General features: G+C 43.9%; 1 protein-coding gene across 4 annotated transcripts in view; it reads right to left on the bottom strand.

The window, feature by feature from the left end:
• SASH1 (SAM and SH3 domain containing 1) overlaps positions 1-24,271 on the bottom strand; it is a 289,530-nt gene that overhangs the window by 152,920 nt on the left and 112,339 nt on the right. For all 4 annotated transcript variants that reach the window (XM_045390350.2, XM_074037208.1, XM_045390348.2 and 1 more), the window contains exon 2: positions 11,022-11,150. In XM_045390350.2, coding sequence (XP_045246285.2) covers positions 11,022-11,150 — 129 coding nt within the window. The remainder of the gene's footprint in view (positions 1-11,021; positions 11,151-24,271) is intronic.

The raw sequence follows: 24,271 nt of genomic DNA, 5'->3' as shown, positions 1-24,271 counted from the left end.
TGTTAGTCATTTCGGTGCACAGGAGCTTTGGTGAGAGATCAGTCTAAAATATGGACTGCGTGCGTCAGGAGGACAATGTCAGGTGTAGTGCATGACGACACCAGCATAGCCTCAGGGCCCTGCCCCAGCTGACTTCCAGGCTGGACCCTACAGGTGTCTGCCTAATTCCATTCCAGATGCCAACCTGCCTCAGGCCCCATGCAGGGTTCTGCAGAATAGATGGGCCACTTGGCTTGGACCACTCAGTCAGTCCTACAGTCTCAAATGTAGACTGTTGACATCATCGCTAAATGACATAGATACAGCTACAAAAACCCACTCTGAGGGTCTGGAAATAAGCAAACATTCACTGCACTCCTTTACATTTTGTCTCACCTCAAGACCATACTGCCTCTAGTGTGCTACAAATTAACATTTTAAAATAGCCTATAATTAGCTTCTGATTAGCCTAAATAAATTACATTGTAATCTTCTGTGTTAAAAATGTATATAATTGTTAAATGTAAAGACTGAGATCACACTACAATTTTGGCAACCTGGTTTTAATATTCCAGGCTCCAAAATGTCACCTGGCTTGGGCTTCATTCACCCTTTGAATGGTCCTGACTCCAAAAACAGAGATGCTCCTTTCCCTCCCAAGCCCTGGCCAAGTCCTGGCTACCTGCTAGGTTCTGCCATCAAAGTGGCCACTTTTAGGTGAGTTCCTAACTCTTCTCTCCAATTAGTGTCAATTTCCTTAACATTTAGGAATGCTGTCTGTTGTACGCAAATGGAAACAACAAAGCTCAGACTTTTTCCTTTTTGGCAAGTACTAGTATTTAAGTAGTATGGTAGTTTGGTTTTTTTTTTGTTTTTTTTTTTTTTTTTTTGAGACGGAGTCTCGCTCTGTCGCCCAGGCTGGAGTGCAGTGGCACGATCTCGGCTCGCTGCAAGCTCCGCTTCTCGGGTTCACACCATTCTCCTGCCTCAGCCTCCTGAGTAGCTGGGACTACAGGTACCCGCCACCGTGCCCGGCTAATTTTTTGTATTTTTAATAGAGATGGGGTTTCACTGTGGTCTCGATCTCCTGACCTTGTGATCCGCCCGCCTCGGCCTCCCAAAGTGCTGGGATTACAGGCGTGAGCCACCGCGCCCGGCGGTAGTTTGGTTTTTAATCCCCCAGGCATACTACCTTTCATTAAAGCAAGCAAACAAAAACCATTTCTAAATGCTCAGGAGCAAGAGAAAAAGAAGCTGAAACTCTGTAATCCCAGCACTTTGGGAGGTTGAGGCGGGTGGCTCACCTGAGGTCAGGAGTTTGAGACCAGCCTGGCCAACATGGTGAAACCTCATCTCTACTAAAAATACAAAAATTAGCCAGGTGTGGTGGCGGGCACCTGTAATCCCAACTACTTGGGAGACTGAGGCAGGAGAATCACTTGAATCCAGGAGGTGGAGGTTCCAGTGAGCCGAGATCACGCCATTGAACCCCAGCCTGGTAGACAAGAGTGAAACTCAAAAAAAAAAAAAAAAAGAAGCTGAAATTGTTGATGCACATTTGAAAAATCTAAAGCCCTCTCTATTCTTAGACTGTCATATCATGCACAACACAGCCAACCCAGCGGTTTCCACAAGTGCACAGTCTGCAAAGGTGTCTAGTGCCTAAGTGTAAGGATGGAAACACCTGAACTGACTGCAGGGTTAATAAAAAAAAAAAACCTTCTTAATTACCAAAGGTATAGAATGCCAAGATCAAATCTGGCACCAAGAGATCTGTTGATGTCCACATTCACATAGTGCCATGTACAAAAAATGCTGACTAAATTGGAACTGGGCATTTGATTACAAATGTGACTTTGTCTGAGAGAGGCCAGAGCACAGAACTGTATTACCATCTGGCTTAAGATATAATGCCTCAGTGTATTTGACATCAAGTGTGTGAATCCCACAGCAGAATGGAGTTCAGACTCACCATCTAATGCCCACAGATACTGATCACAGTCTTCAAATCAACTGTAGCCCAAAGCTAGCAAATAATGTAAGTGAAGACAAAAGGAAACAGAACAAAAACAAATGCCATTTAGAGAAACCACAGGGCTTCAGCAGGATAACTCAGGATAGTGTAAGGCATGTGAGGCACAGTTCTCATTCTTATCCTATGGGGATGAGCATAAGAATTCAGGGACGACATAAGTCTTCTGTGTTTCTATGCTCTGGGGGCAGACCTGTGTTCCCTAAAAACAATGGTGACCTTGTAGACTGAGCTGGGCAGAATCTCACTTTCCTGATCATTTTCTTGAATATTCAGGAAGCTCAAATGTACAACAGGAAACCTGTTTCCCACATGCTTTGCTGCCTGTAGCAAATAACAAAAGAAGAGCAGTCAATGAAACCAAACAAAAACCCACACAGACCAGACTATGTGCACATGTCTGCATGAAGCCACATGAAAAGCAAGAACAAGTTCACCTTGGCCCAGCGGTCAACGATTGCGAAATGGCCATTTATTCTCTTTCTCCCTGTGAATAGTAATGAATCGTAATATTCTACTTTATCTTTTATATCATTAATAATCCAAGGACCTCTGAAAGAACAGCCTGCCTCTTTTTTCCCCTCACATCGTTTATGCCATAGTTTCTAGCCACATTTACCCCTCCATTTTTGACCTTGGCTGAAACTGTGGCCTCTCCCTGAAGTTACTCCCCACGGTCCACACCTCCCTCAACCAGGTCAGTCCTTCCTGTGCCTTCTGATTGGGAAGCCTGGGTTATCACTTCCTCTAAGGAGTCGTCAGGGACCCTCTTCTGTACTCCTGCACAGCACGGTAAGAGTATGTTACTTGCCTCACACCCCTACTAAACTGTGGCCTCTTTGTGGGCAGGGAATACATATTTCGTCTGTGATTCCGGAAAGGCAAAATCCCAAATAACAGACTCAATGCTCATTAAATATTTCAAATATATTTAAATGCTCAGTTGAATATTTACACACATGAATAAATTCAACAAATACTTATTGGGCACCTATTATGTGCTATGCACTGTTCTCTATGCAAGGGTATAGTAGTGACCAAAATAGACCGACAAAAGTCCCTGCTCTCAAACCAGGCAGGACCCACTGGAAGGGACAGGAAGCAACTTTGAAGGTGTTGGATGTGTTCTCTATCATGCTGGGCTGTGGGTGAGGTGGGTATATTCATTTGATGAAGTTATACAACTGACATTTGTGCATTTAGATGTATATAAGTTATACCTCAAAACAAACTTTTTTTTTTTTGAGATGGAATCTCACTCTGTCACCCAGGCTGGAGTGCAGTGGTGCGATCTCGGCCCACTGCAACCTCCACCTCCAGGGTTCAAGCGATTCTCCTGCCTCAGCCTCCTGAGTAGCTGGGACTACAGGTGCCCGCCACTACACCTGGCTAATTTTTTTTTGCATTTTTAGCAGAGACAGGGTTTCACCATGTCTCTATGTTTGGACAAGCTGGTTTCAAACTCCTGACCTCAGGTGATCCACCTGCCTCAGCCTCCCAAAGTGCAGGGATTATAGGCATGAGCCACCATGCCCGGCCAAAACAAATTTTTAAAAAACATAGTAATCAGCAGGGCGCGGTGGCTCAAGCCTGTAATCCCAGCACTTTGGGAGGCTGAGACGGGCGGAACACGAGGTCAGGAGATCGAAACCATCCTGGCTAACCTGGTGAAACCCCGTCTCTACTAAAAAAATACAAAAAACTAGCCGGGTGAGGTGGCGGGCGCCTGTAGTCCCAGCTACTCACAAGGCTGAGGCAGGAGAATGGCGTGAACCCGGGAGGCGGAGCTTGCAGTGAGCTGAGATCCGGCCACTGCACTCCAGTCTGGGCGACAGAGTGAGACTCCGCCTTCAAAAAACAAACAAACAAACAAACAAAAAAAAAACAAAAAAAAAACATTAAGTGTGAGTGGGGTGTGAAGATGAAACGATGGCAGGATGCTGCTAGCTGTGGATGTGGGTAACAGGCACAGGATGTTCACGATATTGTGATCTTTATAGATGTTCACATTTCCAACATAAAAAGCTATAAAAAAATCCCTGTACTCACTTGAATAAATATTAATGAAGTACAAGTAATGGATACGCTTCAGCATTACTGTGGGGATTTTTCAACTCAGAATAGAAAGGAAGGGAAAGAAATCAACAGTTACAGTCACTTATGATGAAACAATTTTTTTCATTTATGCCTCTAATAACTTTGAGATACTTTACCCACATTTTATAAATTGGGAAACAGAGGCCAGGGCCAGGTAAGTAAAACAGCCAGAATTTGAACCAAGTCTGTGACTCCCTCAACCTCTTTCCATCAGTGTTTCTTACACCCTCTTGCTCACTGCAACAAGCCCAGGTAAGGACTCTTGCTCCAGCTTGGAGAGGGGGCGGTACAGCCAAAGGAGGCTCTGACAATTAGCACCGGTCACAATGGACACTATTCTTATTGCCTCTGTCTTGATCCAGAACTATATTTGGAAGGTTTAAGTTATTAAAATTGCAAGGAATGATAAGTCATTCTTACACCATTAACAATGGTTCTCTTTCTTTCTTTCTTTTTTTTTTTTTTTTTTTTTTTGAGATGCAGTCTCACTGTGGCACCCAGGCTAGAGTAAACTGGCATGATCTCAGCTCACTGCAATCTCACCTCCCCGGTTTAAGCGATTCTCCTTTCTCAGCCTCCCAAGTAGCTGGGATTATAGGTGCACACCACCACACCTGGGTAACTTTGTATTTTTGGTAGAGATGGGGTTTCACCATGTTAGCCAGGTTGGTCTTGAACTCCTGACCTCAAGTGATCTGCCCGCCTTGGCCTCCCAAAGTGCTGGGATTACAGGTGTGAGCCACTGCACCCAGCCAGCAATAGTTCTGCTATGACCTTTCACAGTTATAATATGCAATGTTTTTATTGACATTCCCGGTCCTTAAAGACCTCAGTGCATCTCCACCTGGGCTCCTTTTTCCTTGTATTCACACAGTCATGACAACAAAGTGGCACAGAAGCTGGGCCAGGTTTCAGCTGCTGATGAGTATGTCATCATCAACAGAGTGCTGCTGGAGGTAGGGACTTCTCTCAGCTCCGTGCCACATCAACAACTGCACAAACTTGTTTTCTGCCAATACTCACACAGATTCCACCTCAAAGATGCTGAGGAAGCTGATACTGCCAGTAACAGAGGCCACCTTGAGTGTGTTCCTTTCCTGACCACGGTGTCACTTTGACAGATGTCAGACTTAGCATCATTCGAGTTGGGCCATTATGGACTTGGAAAGCTACTAGCATTTCTGATTGCAGCTTCTCCCAGCCAAAAAAACACATGGTGCCCAGGGATTGTGCCAAATGTGGAGAGATATGGGCAACTTCCCTGCTGTTCACAAGCACTAATGTCCCAATCCCCAGCAGAGGGAAAGGCTGTGGTCCAAACACATCATTCCTGTAGGGCCCATTTGGTGCTAAATAAAAACTCTCACCATAGTTATAAATGTGAATCATAATATCTGTTTATATTGTTGAATGTTTACCCATCTGTACTCTCTGTTGTCTTCATCAAAACTAACTGGCCCCAAAGACACTTTATCAAATGCATTATTCCAGTCAGGATCCAGGTGATTACGTCCTAGAGAAAGAGCTTGACATCTAGTCCAGAAAGTTAATTACTAACATAATTATCAAAACTTTTTGTTTTTCAGGGTTAAGTCAAGCAACTCGGTGGGCTGAGTGCCCTTTTGTTTTGTTTGTTCTCCAGTTGATACATAATTAGCTCTTAAGGACAACGCATTTTTTGACTTTTTAAAGTCAAACACAAATATCTACGTATTCTATCTGTAGACTATTTCTTCAATCTCCTAAATTCACCCAGAAGATTTAGAATGAAACAAAGCCATAAACCAAGTCAACCCATCACCCAAAATTTTCTGTCCCCAAGGCTGTCTTCTAAAATGACTTTTTCTAGAGCAGACACAACAAATCTAATGCTACTTTTTCCCTATAAAATGTCTGAGACTTCTAACATGTTACTGCATATTTCCTCTTCTGCTTTTAACATTATTTTGTCTCAAAGCCATCTTGCATTCAGCTTTGACAGGGCTGCTGACAAGCATAGAAAGAAACTGACTGGTCGCAGTGGCTCATGCCTATAATCCCAACTCTTTGGGAGGCCGAGGCAGGTAGATCACCTGAGGTCAGGAGTTTGAGACCAACCTGACCAACATGGTGAAACCCCATCTCTACTAAATACAAAATATTAGCCAGGAGTGGTGGCACACACCTGTAATCCCAGCTATTTGGGACGCTAATGCAAGAGAATCACTTGAACCCAGGAGGCGGAGGTTACAGTGAGCTGAGATTGTGCCAATGCACCCCAGCCTGGGCAACAAGAGTGAACTCCATCTCAAAAAAAAAAAAAAAAAAGAAAGAAAGAAAGAAATAATTAAGCTGCAGGTCCTCAGACCTGAAGTTGCTCCAACCAAGCAGCCAGGAGGGAAAGCATATTGTTTACTTATCTGAAGGCAGAATTGAAAGATTAGAAATATATGTAAAATTCTAATGCAATAAAAGGGAACATGACAGACTGGAAGTCACAGCATTTCAAGGAAATGAGTCCCCAGGAAGAGTCAAAAGTGTTAAGCACTGTGAGAGGGAACTTTCAGGAGGCCGATAGCGTTGTGTCATAGCCTAAATGATGACTAGCCTCAAAACACGGACATCTAGACTTCGGAGCCATGTGAGTGACACAGGAAACATCCAGCACCTAAACCCGATCCTTGCCAGTTTTAGAATTTCCCTTTTCCACTGCAACTTGTCTGGAATTTCATAGAAAGAGAATCTGAAGGCTGGATGCAGTGACTCACGCCTGTAATCCCAGCACTTTGGGAGGCCAAGGCAGGCAGATTATCTGAGGTCGGGAGTTTGAGGCCAGCCTGGCCAACATGGCAAAACCCCATCTCTACTAAAAATACAAAAATTAGTCGGGCATGGTGGTGCAAGCCTGTAATCCCAGCAACTTGGGAGGCTGAGGCAAGAGAATTGCTTAAACCCAGGAAGCAGAGGTTGCAGTGTGCTGAGACCATGCCATTGCACTCCAGCCTGGGCAACAAGACCAAAACTCTGTCTCAAAAAAAAAAAAAGAGAGAGAGAGAGAGAATCTGAATATGCCAATTTGGGGTCTTACTCGCTAACTACAAATTTTTTTTTTTTTTTTTTTTTTTTGAGATGGAGTCTCACTCTGTCACCCAGGCTGGAGTACAGTGGCAGGATCCTGGCTCACTGCAAGCTCCGCCTCCTGGGTTCATGCCATTCTCCTGCCTAAGCCTCCCGAGTAGCTGGGACTACAGGCGCCTACCACCACGCCCAGCTAATTTTTTCTATTTTTTAGTAGAGCCAGGTTTCACCATGTTAGCCAGGATGGTCTCGATCTCCTGACCTCATGATCCGCCCGCCTCAGCCTCCCAAAGTGCTAGGATTACAGGCGTGAGCCACCGTGTCCGGCCGCTAACTACAATTTAAAGAATGAACAGTCATGCTTCCAGTCTGGCTTGAATCAGCTCCCATCAACTTTACCCACCACCAACTTCTTGTACTTTTGATGGGAACTAATTAAGCTCATGTGGTGTTTTTTTCCCCCACATTGTCTTTTGCGGTTTTGGAACAGAGCACACCAAATTAGCCCCACCTGTTTGAATGAGAAGGCGGTTATTTATCCCACCGATGGGCAGACTTTCTCTCCTACCTAGAAGCTGCCTTCCAAGGTTCCCAAACACCATGGGATGACGATAGTAACCCCAACTCCTAACCAGCTAGAATCCTGAGAAGAGCAGTTTAGTGTTGTGTCAGTGGTCCATCTTTCGCCAGTTCACAGCAATCATTTCCTCAAGCACAGTAAAATGTCTAAGGAGGCCACAGAGTCCTACCAGACTATCATTAGAGGCAAGACTTACAACATTCTGGCCAGGCGTGGTGGCTCACGCCTGTAATCCCCAGCACTTTGCCAGGCCAAGGTGGGTAGATCACCTGAGGTCAGGAGTTCGAGACCAGCCTGACCAACATGGAGAATCCCCATCTCTACTAAAAAAAAAAAAAAAATTAGCCGGGCATGGTGGTGGATGCCTGTAAGCCCTGCTACTCGGGAGGCTGAGGCAGGAGAATCACTTAAACCCAGGAGGCAGAGAGAGGTGGTGGTGAGCCCAGATCACGTCATTGCACTCCAGCCTAGGCAACAGAAGCGAAACCTCATCTCAAAAAAAAAAAAAAAAAAAAAGAAGAAGAAAAATTGAAACATTCAAGAATTAAGGGCATTATGCAATATTTAAGTTGTCCTGTGGTAATCTTGCCAAAATGAAAGTATTTTTTCATTAACTATGCTCCAACAGGAGAGCCTAATGAATTTTAAGAGTGTGGGAGTCTTTTGACACATAAAGTTACTTTCCAAAGGAGGAAATAACCCCAGCATTCACACATGTCAAGGAGCAAAGTTAAAGGAAACAAGCCATTGACAGTGCTGCCGCCCACCTGGGCCAAGGCGTCAGGCTCCCGAGGTGATGGCTTTCAGCCCCTGGATGACACTTCTCAGCCTCAGTCAACTTTAACTCCCATCCCTGCAACTACTAAATTGGTGAACATAAAAGAAAGAGAATCAATTAATATTTGGCAGTCATGATATATTGTGACTCCTGATCCAAGGAATCTTTACGTGGTTAAGAAAGTAAATAACAGTACATAAGAACATCCTAGTCTCACAGTGGAAACAGATTATGTTCACTTACAGAATATACAGCAGGGGTACCCAACCCCTTGCTGGGTCTCTTATAAGAGAGGAATCACAGAACCCTTGTATATAACATAAAAATAATTATTAACAAAGAATTATCTGTTCTTAATTAGTTCTAAATTAGTTACTTAATTATTATTTGTGTGTGTGCTTACCCTAAGTAGACAAATAGGAGGTAGAAGGAGGATAAATAAGGATTCAATTGAATCAGCAGTTTTCAATTTTTTTTTTTTTTTTTTTTTTTTCCGAAACGGACTTTCACTCTTGTTGCCCAGGTTGGAGTGCAATGGCGCGATCTTGGCTCACCACAACCTCTGCCTCTCAGCAGGTTCAAGTGATTCTCCTGCCTCAGCCTGCTGAGTAGCTGGGATTAGAGGCATGTGCCACCACGCCTGGCTAATTTTATATTTTTTAGTAGAGATTCTCCATGTTGGTCAGGCTGGTCTCCAACTCCCGACCTCAGGTGATCCACCAGCCTCAGCCTCCCAAAGTGCTGGGATCACAGGCGTGAGCCACCATGCCCAGCTTAGTTTTCAAACATTTTTTTAAAGGTTGAGGAACTCTGTTAGTTAAAACATATCCATGCAGCCCCCACTATCTGAGATGGCTCAAAAGGAACAGGTCTGGATGAGGAGATACAGAGGGTTGAACATTTTCTTCTGCTTCAACCCCATTTCTTGAGGAGGTCCTGAGGTTGGCATAATGAAACAAAACTATTTGAAAGGCACGGAACTAAAGTGAATCCAACAGTAAGATATTTAAACTGAGAAATGCAGAAGCTTTTATGATATTTTATAGCAAATATACAATTTTGAACTACTAGTATACATAAAAATTAAATATATAGCACCTACACTATTTTTTTTTTTTTTTTTTTTTTGAGACGGAGTCTCGCTCTGTCGCCCAGGCTGGAGTGCAGTGGCGCGATCTCGGCTCACTGCAAGCTCCGCCTCCCGGGTTCACGCCATTCTCCTGCCTCAGCCTCCCGAGTAGCTGGGACTACAGGCGCCCACAACCTCGCCCGGCTAATTTTTTGTATTTTTAGTAGAGACGGGGTTTCACCGTGGTCTCGATCTCCTGACCTTGTGATCCGCCCGCCTCGGCCTCCCAAAGCGCTGGGATTACAGGCGTGAGCCACCGCGCCCGGCCTGCACCTACACTATTTAGTTACTGTTTATCACATACAAGGCCAAATGTGCCACTGACTATACACATAAAGGTTTTCACAAACAGCCAAATTTATTTCAATGCACCTGAGTGAGAGGAGAACATAGCCATGAAAGATGGTGATGACAAGGAATTTCAAGGACAGGGAATACGAGCTACAATACAATGTTAAGTAATAAAGGAAGAAATTTTTTTTAATATATAGATACAGCATTGTTTCACTGATTTTATATATATTAAAAATATGATTTTATATATATATAGTGTCTTTAGGCCGGGCATGGTGGCTCACGCCTGTAATCCCAGCACTTTGGGAGGGGTTTGGGAGTTCGAGACCAGCCTGACCAACAAGTAGAAACCCTGTGTCTACTAAAAACACAAAATTAGCCATCTGTGGTGGTGCATGCCTGTAATCCCAGCTACTTGGGGGGCTGAGGCAGGAGAATCGCTTGAACCCGGGAGGCGGAAGTTGCGGTGAGCTGAGATTGCACCATTGCACTCCAGCCTGGGGGACAAAAGCGAAACTCCATCTCAAAAAAAAAAAAAAAAAGCGTCTTTAGCACTGGACTAGTTTTGCTGATTTTTAAATGCCCACAAAAACATTGGAAGGATACCTACTAAAACATCAATGTGATTATTGCTAGGTGAGAGACTACAGGCAATTCATTGTTCCTTTAAATTTTATGTTGCTTTCCAAAAGAAAAGAAAAAAAGGAATGAAGAGGGGGGAATAATTAGCCTAGACATCCTTTGGGCTTAGAGTCAATAAAAAATGTAGTATACACTGGTGAATAGTAAAAACATACTTTTTCCTTAAGTTAAAAAAATAAAAATAAAAATAAAAATCTATTCTTTTAATGAATGCAAAGGTTCAATCCTATTGCTCCAGCCAACACTCACTCAGTTTGATATCCGCAGCAGAACTGGGTCAGTCCTTTAGGGATCTGAACTTTTTACCCCATACTAGTGCAGTAGCCTACAGATTGATACCCCAGGAACAGCTAGCACTGGGAGAAGGACCAAGGAGAAGCCCAAATTGGAGCAGCTCTGCTCACAAAAGCATATTCTCAGGATTCCCACTCACCACATCCAGGTCCTGGGAAACCCGCCGTTTCCGCAGCTCCTCCATCCTCTCGCACACGTCGGAGAAACAGGTGTTGTAATAATCTGCATACTGCTGCGCCAGGTCATCGATGTTTCCCAGCGAACCGTCCTGAAGGGGTAGAAAAACAAAGGCAGTCAGGTCAGTGCACCCGGGAAAAGCCCACAGCCATCAGACCTCCCTCTATGCAGAGTTTATTGTAATAAAGGCCGGTATTTAAGCGGGAAACATCAAGTGCCAGGTTGTTTCACCTACAGGATCTCCTACTCCTCAGGGCAGCCCTCTGACAGGGGCCTGTTTTTTCCCCACTTGTATTGATGGGTAAACAGGAGCTCAAAGAAGTTGAGCGACTGCCCACAAATCCTGGGACTAAGAAGCACAGAGGCCAGCTTTCCAACCTGGGACGGTCTGGTGCCAACATCAGGGTCTTCGACACCCATCTCTCTGCCTGCCTAGCAGGGCTAAGAGAGGAAATACCAGGGAAGCACCTTCAGCAAAGGCACTGTGTGAGGAAGAGGCTCCTAATGCCCAGTGTGGCCCCTGGCCTGCATCACCACCTCCTGGGAAGCTCATAAAAGAGACAGATGTCAGGACCCCTCCCAGGGATTCTGATGGGAGCCTGAGAATTCAAGAACTGGCAGAGAATAGAATCTGAGACAGATCTCACTGCACCTCTCAGGAGACCCTCAGAAAAGTGGAAAATCTTTTTATTCATTAGTCATGAGTATTCATCAATATTCATTATTATGGTCATTAATATTCATATTATTCATTAGACTTATTATTCACTAGGCATTCCAAATCCAGGTGCAAGAGTACACGTTACAAATTCACCTGCATAAATAAGTAAACATGTCACTTGTTTCTTCCCCAAGGCAAGTGCCACGTAATTGTTCTAGAGCTCATTCTGAGCTTCCCCCCAGCTCCACTGAGCCTTGTACTGGTTAAGTGGCCTTAGGTACATCTCTTAATCTCCGAGGAACACTGAATAATCACAGCACCTACTTCAGTGAGGACTACTGGAGTAACATGTGTGAGGCGCTTAGACCTTAGCTGGCTCATGTAGTCCACCTGGCATGTAGTAAGTGCTAAAAATCTCTCACAGTGTAATACTCACTGCAAGATTTTGTTCCACATTATAGTCTTCCTTTAGAGCAATGGATTCCTAAATACACACCTGAATACACACAGGGTGGATGACAGAAATGCCTTGTACATTTGTAAGTTATGCCATTTCTTCTATCCATTCACTCATTCAGAAAGACCTCTCCTCCAGCTCTTTTTTTTTTTTTTTTTTTAACCTCCCAACATTCTGCTCTTTGGTTTAAATAAATGACTTTACCAAGACAACCAAGGAAAATACGACTTTTAGATCACCTAAAGCCACACACACATTTTCCATTTTATAGACTGCTAGCCAGCCCTTCAGTTATTTAACGTTGGTGCACTGCCCATAGCAACACATGCCTAACACTGCAAAGCAGGCTTAGATGCAAGCAGGGCTTGCGAGTTGGATTTCTCCCAAAGCCTTTCTGCTAAAGACCTACACCCTGGTCAGGAGGCCTGGGGTAGATCAAGGATCATCTCTACCCTACTTCTGCATTCACTGATTTTACAGAACCAAGGGAGAGGAGAAACCGAAATGGGAAAAAATGACACTTTAGAAAGCTCCTTGCTTCCCCACCAATAACACGTTCTGCGTTTGAGCTGATGGCCTCAAAGTTCCTAGCACAGTGTGGAGACAAGAAAGCCAGGAAGATCTTTGAATGTGTCTGGACAAAAGTCACTCCTTCACTACAATCAGTCTTGTCTGTCTGAGCCCACAGTCTGGACTGACACAGCAGGCAAGGTGGGAGACCCCCCCCCCCTCTTCAAAATGTCATCTACTGTCAAGTGTTCAGTAGAAAAACAGCAAAGGTCAAGACGGAATCTGCTGCTGCCCCTCTAAGGACACACACCGTGGCGCTCAGCTTCCTGGCCTCTGCTGTACTGCCTCCAGGAAAGGAAACTGCCTGAAAACAGAACCTGGGCCGGGCGCGGTGGCTCACGCCTGTAATCCCAGCACTTTGGGAGGCCAAGCCGGCGGGTAGATCACCTGAGGTCAGGAGTTCGAGATCAGCCTGGCCAACATGGTGAAATCCCATCTCTACTAAAAGTACAAAAATTAGCTGGGCATGGTGGCACACACCTGTAATCCCAGCTACTCGGGAGGCTGAAGCACAAGAATTGCCTGAGATCAGGAGGCGGTGGTTGCAGTGGGCTGAGATCCCACCACTGTACTTCAGCCTGGGTGACAGAGTGAGACTCCATCTCAAACACAAAACAAAAACCCAGAATCTGTCTTGGAAGAAGAGGGAGCCAGAACAGAATATCTTAAGGTGAGGTTCCTGAAATACAGCATGATAAACTGATATTAGGATCCTGAGGATCCTCCGACTCATCACAACTCAACCACACATGCCCCAGGATCACAACTCGACCATTTCCATCTACGGCCTCCCGATGGCCCAACTTTGCCCAACCTGCCACCCAAATGACCTTGCTAAAAGATCAGATGGAATCTTCCCCACTGAGATCCTTTCATGCACCATCACCCATCCTACAATATAAACCCCAAATGTACCAGTCTTTCAGTAACCTTCATCTGCGGTCCCCACGCCCTCCATGCAGTAGGGGCCTGAGAGCACCCAGAGAGCAACAAGCAGTTCCTCCTGGAGGCTCGAAGCAGGCTTTCTCCCACGCATCCCCCATAACCCCATCAACACACACCCCGAAGAGGACTGAGGGAACTCCTGGAGGAAACTTTAAGAGAGAAGGAGGGCAGAAGAGCAGCTCCCATGGGGGCATGGGTTCTGACCACCAGCTCCTGACAGCTGTGACTAGGAGAGCAAAGGGCCAGCCCCTGGGAGGGAAGGGCTCGATGCCACAGCTGCCTCAGCTATTTGAGCACCTGGGGCCAGGTGCCTGGCTCACGCCTGTAATGCCAGCACTCTGGAAGGCCAAGGCAGGCAGAGACCAAAGAAGCAGCAAATTCTGCAGCGGACACCAGCTGGGTGTTTTCCAGTTCAAATCTGACACTACCAGACTGGAGACAGCCTCATAACCCACAGGCTGAAGGCTCAGTCCCAGAAGACTGCTCTTCACTTCTGATGCCAGAAGCAAGCTCCAGGTTGTTTTCCCTGCTACAAATTGGGGTTCCCACGACCCCCTTTTGGGGCTCAATTAATTTGCTAGAGTGGCTCGGAAAACTTGGGCAAACACTATACTTACATTTACTGACTTATTTTAAAAGAATTCACAAAGGATACCAATGAATATCAGGTGAAGAGATGCATAGGGCAGAGTACTGGGGAAGGGAGTTGGAGCTTCCCTGCCCCCTCCAGACCCTCCACCCTACACAAACCTCCACGTGTTCAGCTATCCAGAAGCTCCCAGAACCCAGGCTGTTGGGGTTTTTATGGAAGCTTCATTACGTAGGCATGATTGATTAAATCAAAGGCCACTGACTAGCAGCTCAACCTTCAGCCCCTCTCCCCTCCCCAGAGGTTGCGGCTAAAAGTCCCAACCCTCTAATCCAACCTGGGTCTTTGCTGTGACCAACCTCCATTCTGAAGCTACCTAGAGTGGCCAGCCATCAGTCAACTCATTAACATACAAAAAAACACGCTTATCACTTTGGAGATTCCAAGGGTTTTAAGAGTTTGCCAGAAAACAAGATTAAGACCAAAAATATATTTCACAATATCATAAAACCAACAAGAAGCCAACTCTTCAGTTCTGTTTTCCCTACGAGTGAAATTCTCTATCCCATTCCCAATCACTCAAAACTCCCCCAATAATCTGGGGACCTGAAAAATATATTTGTTGCTCCTGAGGAAAAGAGCAGCTGTTCAACTCAACTCAGGCCAAAGAAAGCCAGCATTTCACAACCTACGATATGCCGTAATAGCCACTCCTCACTCCAGATAATAATTAGAACAGGGTGGCACAGCTGCTTTTACATCTTCCCAAATTACTTTCCAGATGTGCAGTAAGTCCCCATAGTTACCACTTCCATCAGTCTTGATGATTTAAATGCCAAGAAAGGCAACAGAATAGAAGAATGCATATGTGTGTTTTTAAGAGTGGGTTTTGTCTACCATCCCACAAAAAGAATCCTTTACATTCCAATCAATGAAACCAACCAACCACCTGATGATTTTCTTTACCCACTCAAAATTCAGGCTTTACAACATGAAATAATAAGGATAATCATCATTTCTATGTTATATGGGGGGGGGAAGGAAACTCTGGGAGTGATGGATATGTTTATGACGTTGATGGTAGTGGCATATACTTATTCCCAAACTCATCGAGTTGTATACATTCAATATGCACAGCTTTTTACTTATCAATCATACCTCAATAAAGCAGTCTTTAAAAAACCATGCTTTTTCAGGACTGTCTGACAATGTTTGCATTATTTTTATTCAGCTTGTTCCTTGAGATAGTTACAGACCTACTCCATAAAAATATTTAATTTTACTAAAAATACTTGCAACATGAGTCTGCAGGAAATTTAAATAATGCAGCTGAGGTTTCCATAGGGCCACATGCTGCATCTTTATGGAAACACAAAATCTATGTCTGAGTCAGCATCCCACCATACTAATGTCAAGCACTGATGTTGCAAAATAAACTTGTAACTATAATAAGACTTTAAATCATCTCTACACTTATTATAACATATATCATGATTAAAACACTGAAATGGATTCTTTAATAAGACTTTAAATCATCTCTACATTTATTATAATAAATATCATGATTAAAACACTGAAACGGATTCTTTTTTAAACCTTTTAAGGTGTTCAGAAGTTTCTGGTCTGGAGTTCATTGCTTGCCTCATCTGTTTCACTTCTTTCTTATTTTCTCTCTTTGGTTCTCTGGCATTAAGCTTAAGCAATATTAGTTCAAGTTTAGGTACATGGGAAAACTTATTTCCTCAAAATAATTTTTTGAGAAAATTGTGAAATTTTGAGTCACATGATATTTTTATGAGAATTTTCCCACCCCTTTCTTTGAAAACAAGAAAAGAGATACATGCAGATTCAAGTTCTCTTTCCTTGTTATTACAGAACCTGGTCACAGCATCTGTCCATGTATATGACAATCCATTTCACTTGCGGCAGATTTAAATTAAATCTATGGAGTCATCACCCATGTCAGCTCAACGGACAACAAACTTCTATAACCTTCCCCCAAAGCCACAGAGCACCTTTGTCCCAAACACCCGTCTTTCATACAACCAACATAAAAAGACAGAGATAAGAGGCATTGTACCGAGCAGGGTGGACTGCTGTTGCAATTAAGGAGAAAAGACACAGAGCACTGTTCCCTCAACAATTGGTTTCACAGTATTTCTGAGATTTATCCCAATTCACTTCTGTCTCTGGAAAATGGAAAACCTAAAACTAGTAAGAAAACAAAAGGCATTTGTATCATTACTTTTGTTATTTCTGCTCTTCTTTCCCCAGATGTCACTTCCAGTTTAGAATAAGTTGACAGACTTGGGAGGGGAAAAAAATAAAAAGAAAAAAAAAACCATTTGAAAACATCAGGAGATACAATGTGATCTGTTGCATGCAGATTGTATGCAAACGAATGTGTGATCCTCCTATTTTATGTATCTGTAAAGTTTTCCCCAAGGGAAAACTCTTGTGTGTTGCTCTAACTCCCCAAAGTTGACAGAAAGACACTGTTGCTGTTGACTCATTTATTGTTTCTTTACCTTTTCTGTCCTTAATAATAAGTACATATATATTTTATATAATATAAATTGTTATGTTTATATTGCTCCTTGTTTGAAGAGGGATGGATGGAGATATATACATCCCCTCCAAGCTAAATCCACCAAAAAAATAAATCACTATGGTACAATGAAACCTAACTGATTTTTTGAATGACTTCTCAAAGTGTTTCCACTCTTAATTAGCTTGTTTAAAGATTTTAAGGCGATAAACACTTTTAGCAACCTTTCAGGTGAAATTGCTACAACCATAAAAATGCCTTTAATTCTGGTTTTCTTGTTCAGTCTCATTGAATCTGTGTAATGTTACTGTTCTCACCAGCTCTGTCATCACTTTCTGCCACATCGTCGTCGTTCTGGAGAAATTCATTGACTGTAATAACTGATCTGAAATACTTTTCTCTGAGGTATCATTCCCAGTGTTTCTACAGACGGGTTGAGCTGGAAGTATAGTTTGTCTCAGGAAAAAGTTTTAACATGTAACAACATATGCCAGAGGGACGTATTAGGTCATGCAAATGGCAAGTGACGCCCCCGGGGGCACACCCATAGGGCAGGTGGCTGGAGTGGGGCTCATTTCATACCTTCCATCCCCTCTCTCCAAAAACACCCAGAACCGCCAGCGCCCACGTGGAATCCTAGCTTTGGCATACATGGTCATGGTGATGCTATTGCACATAGGTGGGTCCCGGTTACCACAAATCCCCTCCTGAAGAATAAATGGCCTCCCAGAAGGCAGGATTGACAAACCCTCCTCAGAGCTCTCTCAGCACCTGCTTCTAGGTCTCCAAATGTCTAAGGAAAAAAATAGGAAAAAAATAGCAGGAAAAAAATTGGGGGGCCGGGCATGGTGGCTCATACCTGTAATCCTAGCACTTTGGGAGGCCAAGGTGGGTGGATCACCTGGGGTCGGGAATTCGAGACCAGCCTGACCAACATGGAGAAACCCCGTCTCTACTAAAAATAGAAAATTAGCCGGGCATGGTGGCACATGCCTGTAATCCCAGCTACTAGGGAGGCTGAGACAGGAGAATCGCTTCAACCTGTGAAGTGAGCTGAGATCACGCCGTTGCACTCCAGCCTGGGCAACAAGAGCGAAACTCAGTCTCAAAAAAAAATAATAAATTGGGGCATAGAATCCCCCTTTATATATGAATATACATTACAGCTATGTACAGCTAGAAGCATTTATTAATATCAATTATATCTATGTATAGCTACAATTATTTATGTTAAAAATACACACCGGGCCGGGCACAGTGGCTCACGCTTGTAATCCCAGCACTTTGGGAGGCCAAGGCAGGCAGATCACCTGAGGTCAGGAGTTTGAGACCAGCCTGGTCAACATGGTGAAACCCTGTCTCAACCAAAAATACAAAAATTAGCCAGGCGTGGTGGCGGGCACTTGTAATCCCAGCTACTCAGGAGGCTGAGGATGGAGAATCACATGACCCCAGGAGGCGGAGGTTGCAGTGAGTCGAGACGGCACCACTGCACTCCAGCCTGGGTGACAGAGCGAGACTCCGTCTCAAAACAAAGCAAAACAAAAATGGGCATGTTAAATGATTTTAAAAAGGATAAATTAAAAGTGCCAAGTTCCTTCCTGTGCCCAAATGGATAAGCAACTGTAGTGTCATTCACTCTGCAGATCATGACCCATTCGGGGTTGCACGGGTCAAGGGTGGATCAGAGAAGCACAGCCGCTACGGGCAATGTGGGAGCTGGTGAAGCAGCCGGTACTGCCTGCTACCTCTGTGCCTAGTACTAACTTAGGGTCACTCTAGGTCAGTCAGACTGGCGGTTATGAAGGAAGCTGGATGTGAATGACAGCAAGGACAAAAGAGAGCCCATGACACCACTGGAGCCATGAAGACAGCCGGAGTCCACTTGTGTTTCTCATCAACTCCAACCTTGACGCCATGGGTGACCCACAGAGAAGCTAACACTCTTCACAAGGGACCTGCACACATGGCCAAGGACACAGAAGGCAGGGATCTGGCGGGCTCTGGAGCTGTTGTGGGTTCAGATGCTGTCTCATGCCAGCAAGGTAAGCCAGCAGATCAGTGACACCATGTGGAAGCTGCCACAATGCCTGGCACCCTACACCAACCTTCAGAGTCTAAAAAATATGCTGCTGATTTACTTCCAGCTCCTAAATCTCACACAAGGTGTCTTTTGTGAAGGTCACTAACCCAGAACCATACCAGAAAGGGTGAACACAGTACAAGCCCCCACAGAGTATTTGGATAAATTTAAACATTTGAGACTTGCATTTGTTTAAAGGATATCACATAGCATATCAGAAGAGCACAGAAGAGGCTGGGCACAGTGGCTCACACCTGTAATTCCAGCACTTTGGGGAGGCCAAGGTGGGTGGATTACTTGAGGTCTGGAGTTTGAGACCAGCCTGGCCAACCAAAATGGTGAAACCTCATCTCTATTAAAACAATTACAAAACTTAGCTGGGCTTGGGGGTGCATGCCTATAATCCCAGCTACTCAGGAGGCTAAGGCAAGAGAAACACTTGAACCCAGGAGGCAGAGACTGCGTGAGCCAAGATCATGCCATTGCACTCCAGCCTGGGCGACAGGGCAAGACTCCCTCTCAAAAAACAAAACCAAAAAAACCAACCCTGTCTCTACTAAAAATACAAAAATTAGCCAGGCATGGTGGCGGGTGTCTGTAATTCCATCTACTCCGGAAGATAAGGAAGGAGAATCGCTTGAACCTGGGAGGCGGAAGTTGCAGTGAGCTAAACTCGTGCCACTGCACTCCAGCTTGGGTGACAGAGTGAGACTCTGCCTCAAAAAAAAAAAAAAAAAGCACAGAACAGAATGGAAAATGTTGAAGTACATCTCATGAAACTTTGTGTATATAGTATTGCATTTTATCACAATGTAAAATACAATCCTTCCAGTGAATCTCTGACAAAAGTTTGAAAGTCACTGATGGAAGGCCAGGCACAGTAGCTCACACTTATAATCCCGGGACTTTGGGAGGCCGAGGCAGGTGGTTATAGCTTGAGGCCAGGAGTTCGAGACCAACCTGGGCAACACAGTGAAATCCCATCTCTACTAAAATTACAAAAATTGGCTGGCTGTGGTGGCACACACCTGTAATCCCAGCTACTCAGGAGGCTGAGGCAGGAGAATCACTTGAGCCCAGGAGGCAGAGGCTCCAGTGAGCCGAGATCATGCCACTGCACTCCAGCCTGGGCGGCAGAGCAAGACTGTCTCAAAAAAAAAAAAAAGTAAGAAAGTCACTGATGGAGTTTGCTTCCTAGATGACAGCCATGGGGGCCCACACTGTCTCTATTTTAGAACCCCACTGCCTGTGAGTTTCCCTGTCACTATCCACCCCTCCTTCTGAGCACACCCTTAAATGTAATTATTCCCCAAGGTCCTCTGCGTTTTTCTCTTCTTACACTCCCTGCTCCCTTGGGGAAACGTCATCTGTGGCAGGATGGAGTTAAAGCCACTCTAACACTTTCCCTCTCCTCTACTTCCAACAGGCCCAGTGCAGACTGCTTGACCCTAGGATTCAGCAGACTTCAAACTGGTAGCAAAAATGTTATTACCAAAATCTTATGCATGAACTAGTCATCCCCAACTACCTACTGGGAAGAAATCTGAAAAGTTTAGTCTAAATATGAACAAACTCAGTTTCCTGACGAGAAAAAGGAGCAGTTCTCATAAAACAGATGAACAAGGAGGCCTACTCCACATCCCTCATGCAAAGTATATGCCAGCACCTCTGCACAGCACATCGATTGTCACGTATGATGAAGAAACTGAGGAAAGCTGTAACATTTGCTTGTGTTTATGCTCTTCAATCATCAACAGTTTATAGGATATTTCATTAATTCAAATAATATTTACTAAACATTTACTATATTCCGAGTGTTATGCTAAATGTTAAGTATATGATATAAAATCAAAAAACATGAATGTTTACTTCTACTGCACAGAAGAGCAAAGTGTGGCCATTAGTTTATTTTAATGCAGTCATATGGTTAAGTCATGAGAACTTGTTGAAGGGATTTACTAAGTTGTGTGCTTAATATTAGATCTCTTTGGAATGAAAGGCTCTGAAAAAATCCAATCTGCTGGCTATCAGTGGCTCAAAAGAGTATTACACAAAAACCCTAAGAACTTGAAAATGCGGAGAAAAGAATGGGAACATTGATCATTGGTTCTTAAAAAGTACAAGCATAGATTCAGACTCAAAATGGACATTTGGATTTAGCAGATGGCAGTTTTAAACTGAACTCATTTTCCATTTTTAATCTGCCCTGAGCTTAATAGAATCACAGATTTGAAAAGCAGCAGAGCTAATTGGGTGGGAATGAAGTCACAATTTTAGACCACATTCACAGATCTTGATGAGTATGAATCACACTAAGTTTTCTCTGGCTGCCTTTTTGACACACAAACGTCAGGATGTGAACATTTTCAAGCATTTGACCAACAAGATCTGAATGTGATATGATCAGAATTTTAGAAATGAAAATATTGATCTCAGAACAATCTGAAATTTCTAGCAGTGTGGTTAAATGATGTACAATATTTGAGTCTTTGTGTTTTAGAGAAATGATAATCTGCCACAGCTTGACTAGAGAGTCTCACGGTGTGACCGTACTTGGTATGAGACTGAGCTTGACTCTGGCTGATTTCCTCACACAGCTCCTCGGTGCAACTGGTAAATGAGATGCAGGAGTCCAGACAACTTGATCAAAACTGACTGACAACAAGCATCATGCTGGTAACCATTTGCTTTTAAACAACTAAAGTTGAAGCAACTGCTTCTTGGTGCTATTGCCAAAATTCTACATTTTTAAGAACTGACAGGTAACACCTAAAAAATACTCTTTGCTTGGCACCTACGTTCCGCATCTCACAAATGGCTGCACCAGATATCTAGGACCTGCTTTAAATCCTGGGCCTGGGAGGGGTGGTGAATGCAGATATAGATGGAACAAGATCAGTGGTGATAGAACATAGCAGCTCTTTAACATATGCTCCCTACTTGGTATACATCTGAAATTTCCCATTGTAAGGAGTTTTTAATAGGTGGCTTATTTGTTCATGTGTTTGTTGTTACCAGGCAACTTTAGAGTTTATGAAAGCTGGGGCTGGATCTTATTCATTTTTATAACCTCAGTTTCTAACATTATTGCAACACCCAACACTTAGCAGTTACCTAATGAATATTTATCAAATGAATGAACAGATGGATGGATGGATGGATGGATGGATGGATGGATGGATGGACGGATGGCAGTAGAGTTGATCCTTCTCTTTCCTGAGAGTGCCATAAAATTCACTCAGTAACTAGGAATTGACAGACTGCCCACTAAACCAGCATTTTTTTATATAATGGTGAGCTTCTAGTCACAATTCTTGTCCCTACTGACCTCACAACAGTAATACAGTCTAGTGAGACACTGATACACGAAATATATCATTAGAAACAATGGCAAACGAAGGTCTTAGGGAAGGGGGTAGGAAGATGTTCCAGACAGAGGGAATAACAAATGTAATTCCTCTGAGTCCAGAGAGACAGCCTAACCCGTTCCAACAGGTAAAGCTACCCTGGGTGACTAAAAGGTCAGAATGCAGAGGTGTGGCAGGACAGGGTACTGGAAAGACAGGAAGAAACCCAGGTTTGGTGATTCCTCATGAATTCAATAGCCATAGATATTTAAACAGGAATATAGAGGGCATGCTTTACATAAAGTACGAAATTCGCTGTCATACACTTCAATGACAACCAAACCACAGAGATTTTGAAAACTGTGGCCCTGATTTCATTAACTTTGCATCCACACAGAAACCTCTCAACAGAACAGTCAGTTGGCACCTGTGAATTGATAGTGCCTTGTCTCACCAGCTAGAAAACCAAACTAACAAATGGGGATACAATCCAAGAAGCTCATCCAGCCCTTGGCCAGCTCTGCTTCATTATATTTTTGTCCAGCTGTGAATCTTAATGCTGCTGACACCAATAAAGTGAACCATTAGCATGGTGTCTGCCTCTGTGATCCTTGGCAGCAGACCCGGTCCCACCTCTGTCATGGAAGAGGCTGAACAGTGAAGACAAGATTTAAATGATTTAAATCCACTGGGATGTTATTCCTCTTTTCAGGTATGGCCACAGTCCAACAGGCAGAGAAAAGCTTCACAGGAAAAGGGTGGCCTACATGACAAAGAATCATCAACCAGGCACAGTGGCTCACGCTGATAATCACAGCACTTTAAGCAGGCGGATCACTTGAGCCCAGGAGTTTGAGACCAACCTGAGCATCATGGTCAAACCCCAGTTCTACCAAAAAATATATATAAAAATTAGCAGGGCATGATGGTACACGCCTGTGGCCCCAGCTACTCAGGAAGCTGAGGTTGGAAGTTCAATTAAGCCAGGGAGGCAGAGGCTGCAGTGAGCCAAGATCGTACCGCTGCACTCCAGCCTGGGCAACAGAGTGAGACTCTGTCTCAAAAAAAAAAAAAAAAAATTGTGGCTGGGTTCGGTGGCTTATGCCTGTAATCCCAGGACTTTGGGAGGCTGAGGCAGGTGGATCGCCTGCAGTCGGGAGTTTGAGACTAGCCTGGCCAACATGGTGAAACCCCACCTCTACTAAAAATACAAAAAAAAGTCCTCACTCCTCCAACAGGAAGGTTAAAATTTCTCCTATTATTTGATGGGACCAAGTTATATCACATGAGTGGCACAGAATCCCAACCTATTATAAAGACCTAGAATTTCAATACAGGGAAGGGCCTTAAATATGGTCTCATTTGACAACTTCATTTCAAAGATGAATTAAGAGTAACCAAAGACCACAGGGTTTTGAGTGACTTGTCCCAGAAAACAGGAAACCAAGCCTCCTAAATCAAAGTACAGGGATTATTGATTTCTAATTATTTACATTTATTGCTGATAATTTTTAACATGTTGAGGGTCAAAGATCTTCCTGATTCCAAAGATGTTTCCCACACCAAAAGGAATAAAGGGAAAGTTCCTCGGTTCAATGGGCTTAATTACAGTCCCACAATCTTCTCATATCCTGACAGAAAAAAAGCAACTAAGATTTTGAAATAAAGATAGCCCATCTAGAAGGGCACTGAATACACAAGGAGCTTATCCAGAAAATCCTCAGCATTCTACTACCATCAAGGAGATCAGAAGGAAGGCCACTGCTTCCCTCCACAGGTTTGAGTTTCATCTTTTCTTTTTAAAAATAGGTTCTCACTCTGTCACCCAGGCTGGAATGCAGTGCTGCAACCACAGTTCACTATAACCTCAAATTCCTGGGCTCAAGTGATCCTCCCTCCTAAGGCAGCCTTCTGAGAAGCTGGGACTACAGGTCACGCCACCAGGCTCAGCTAATTTTTTGTATTTTTTGTAGAGATGGGAGTTTCACCATGTTGCCCAGGCTGGTCTTGAA

Source organism: Macaca fascicularis, chromosome 4, assembly GCF_037993035.2.
Source record: "Macaca fascicularis isolate 582-1 chromosome 4, T2T-MFA8v1.1".
NCBI classification, from domain to species: Eukaryota; Metazoa; Chordata; class Mammalia; order Primates; family Cercopithecidae; genus Macaca; species Macaca fascicularis.
This window is presented reverse-complemented; position numbering and strand designations above follow the sequence as displayed.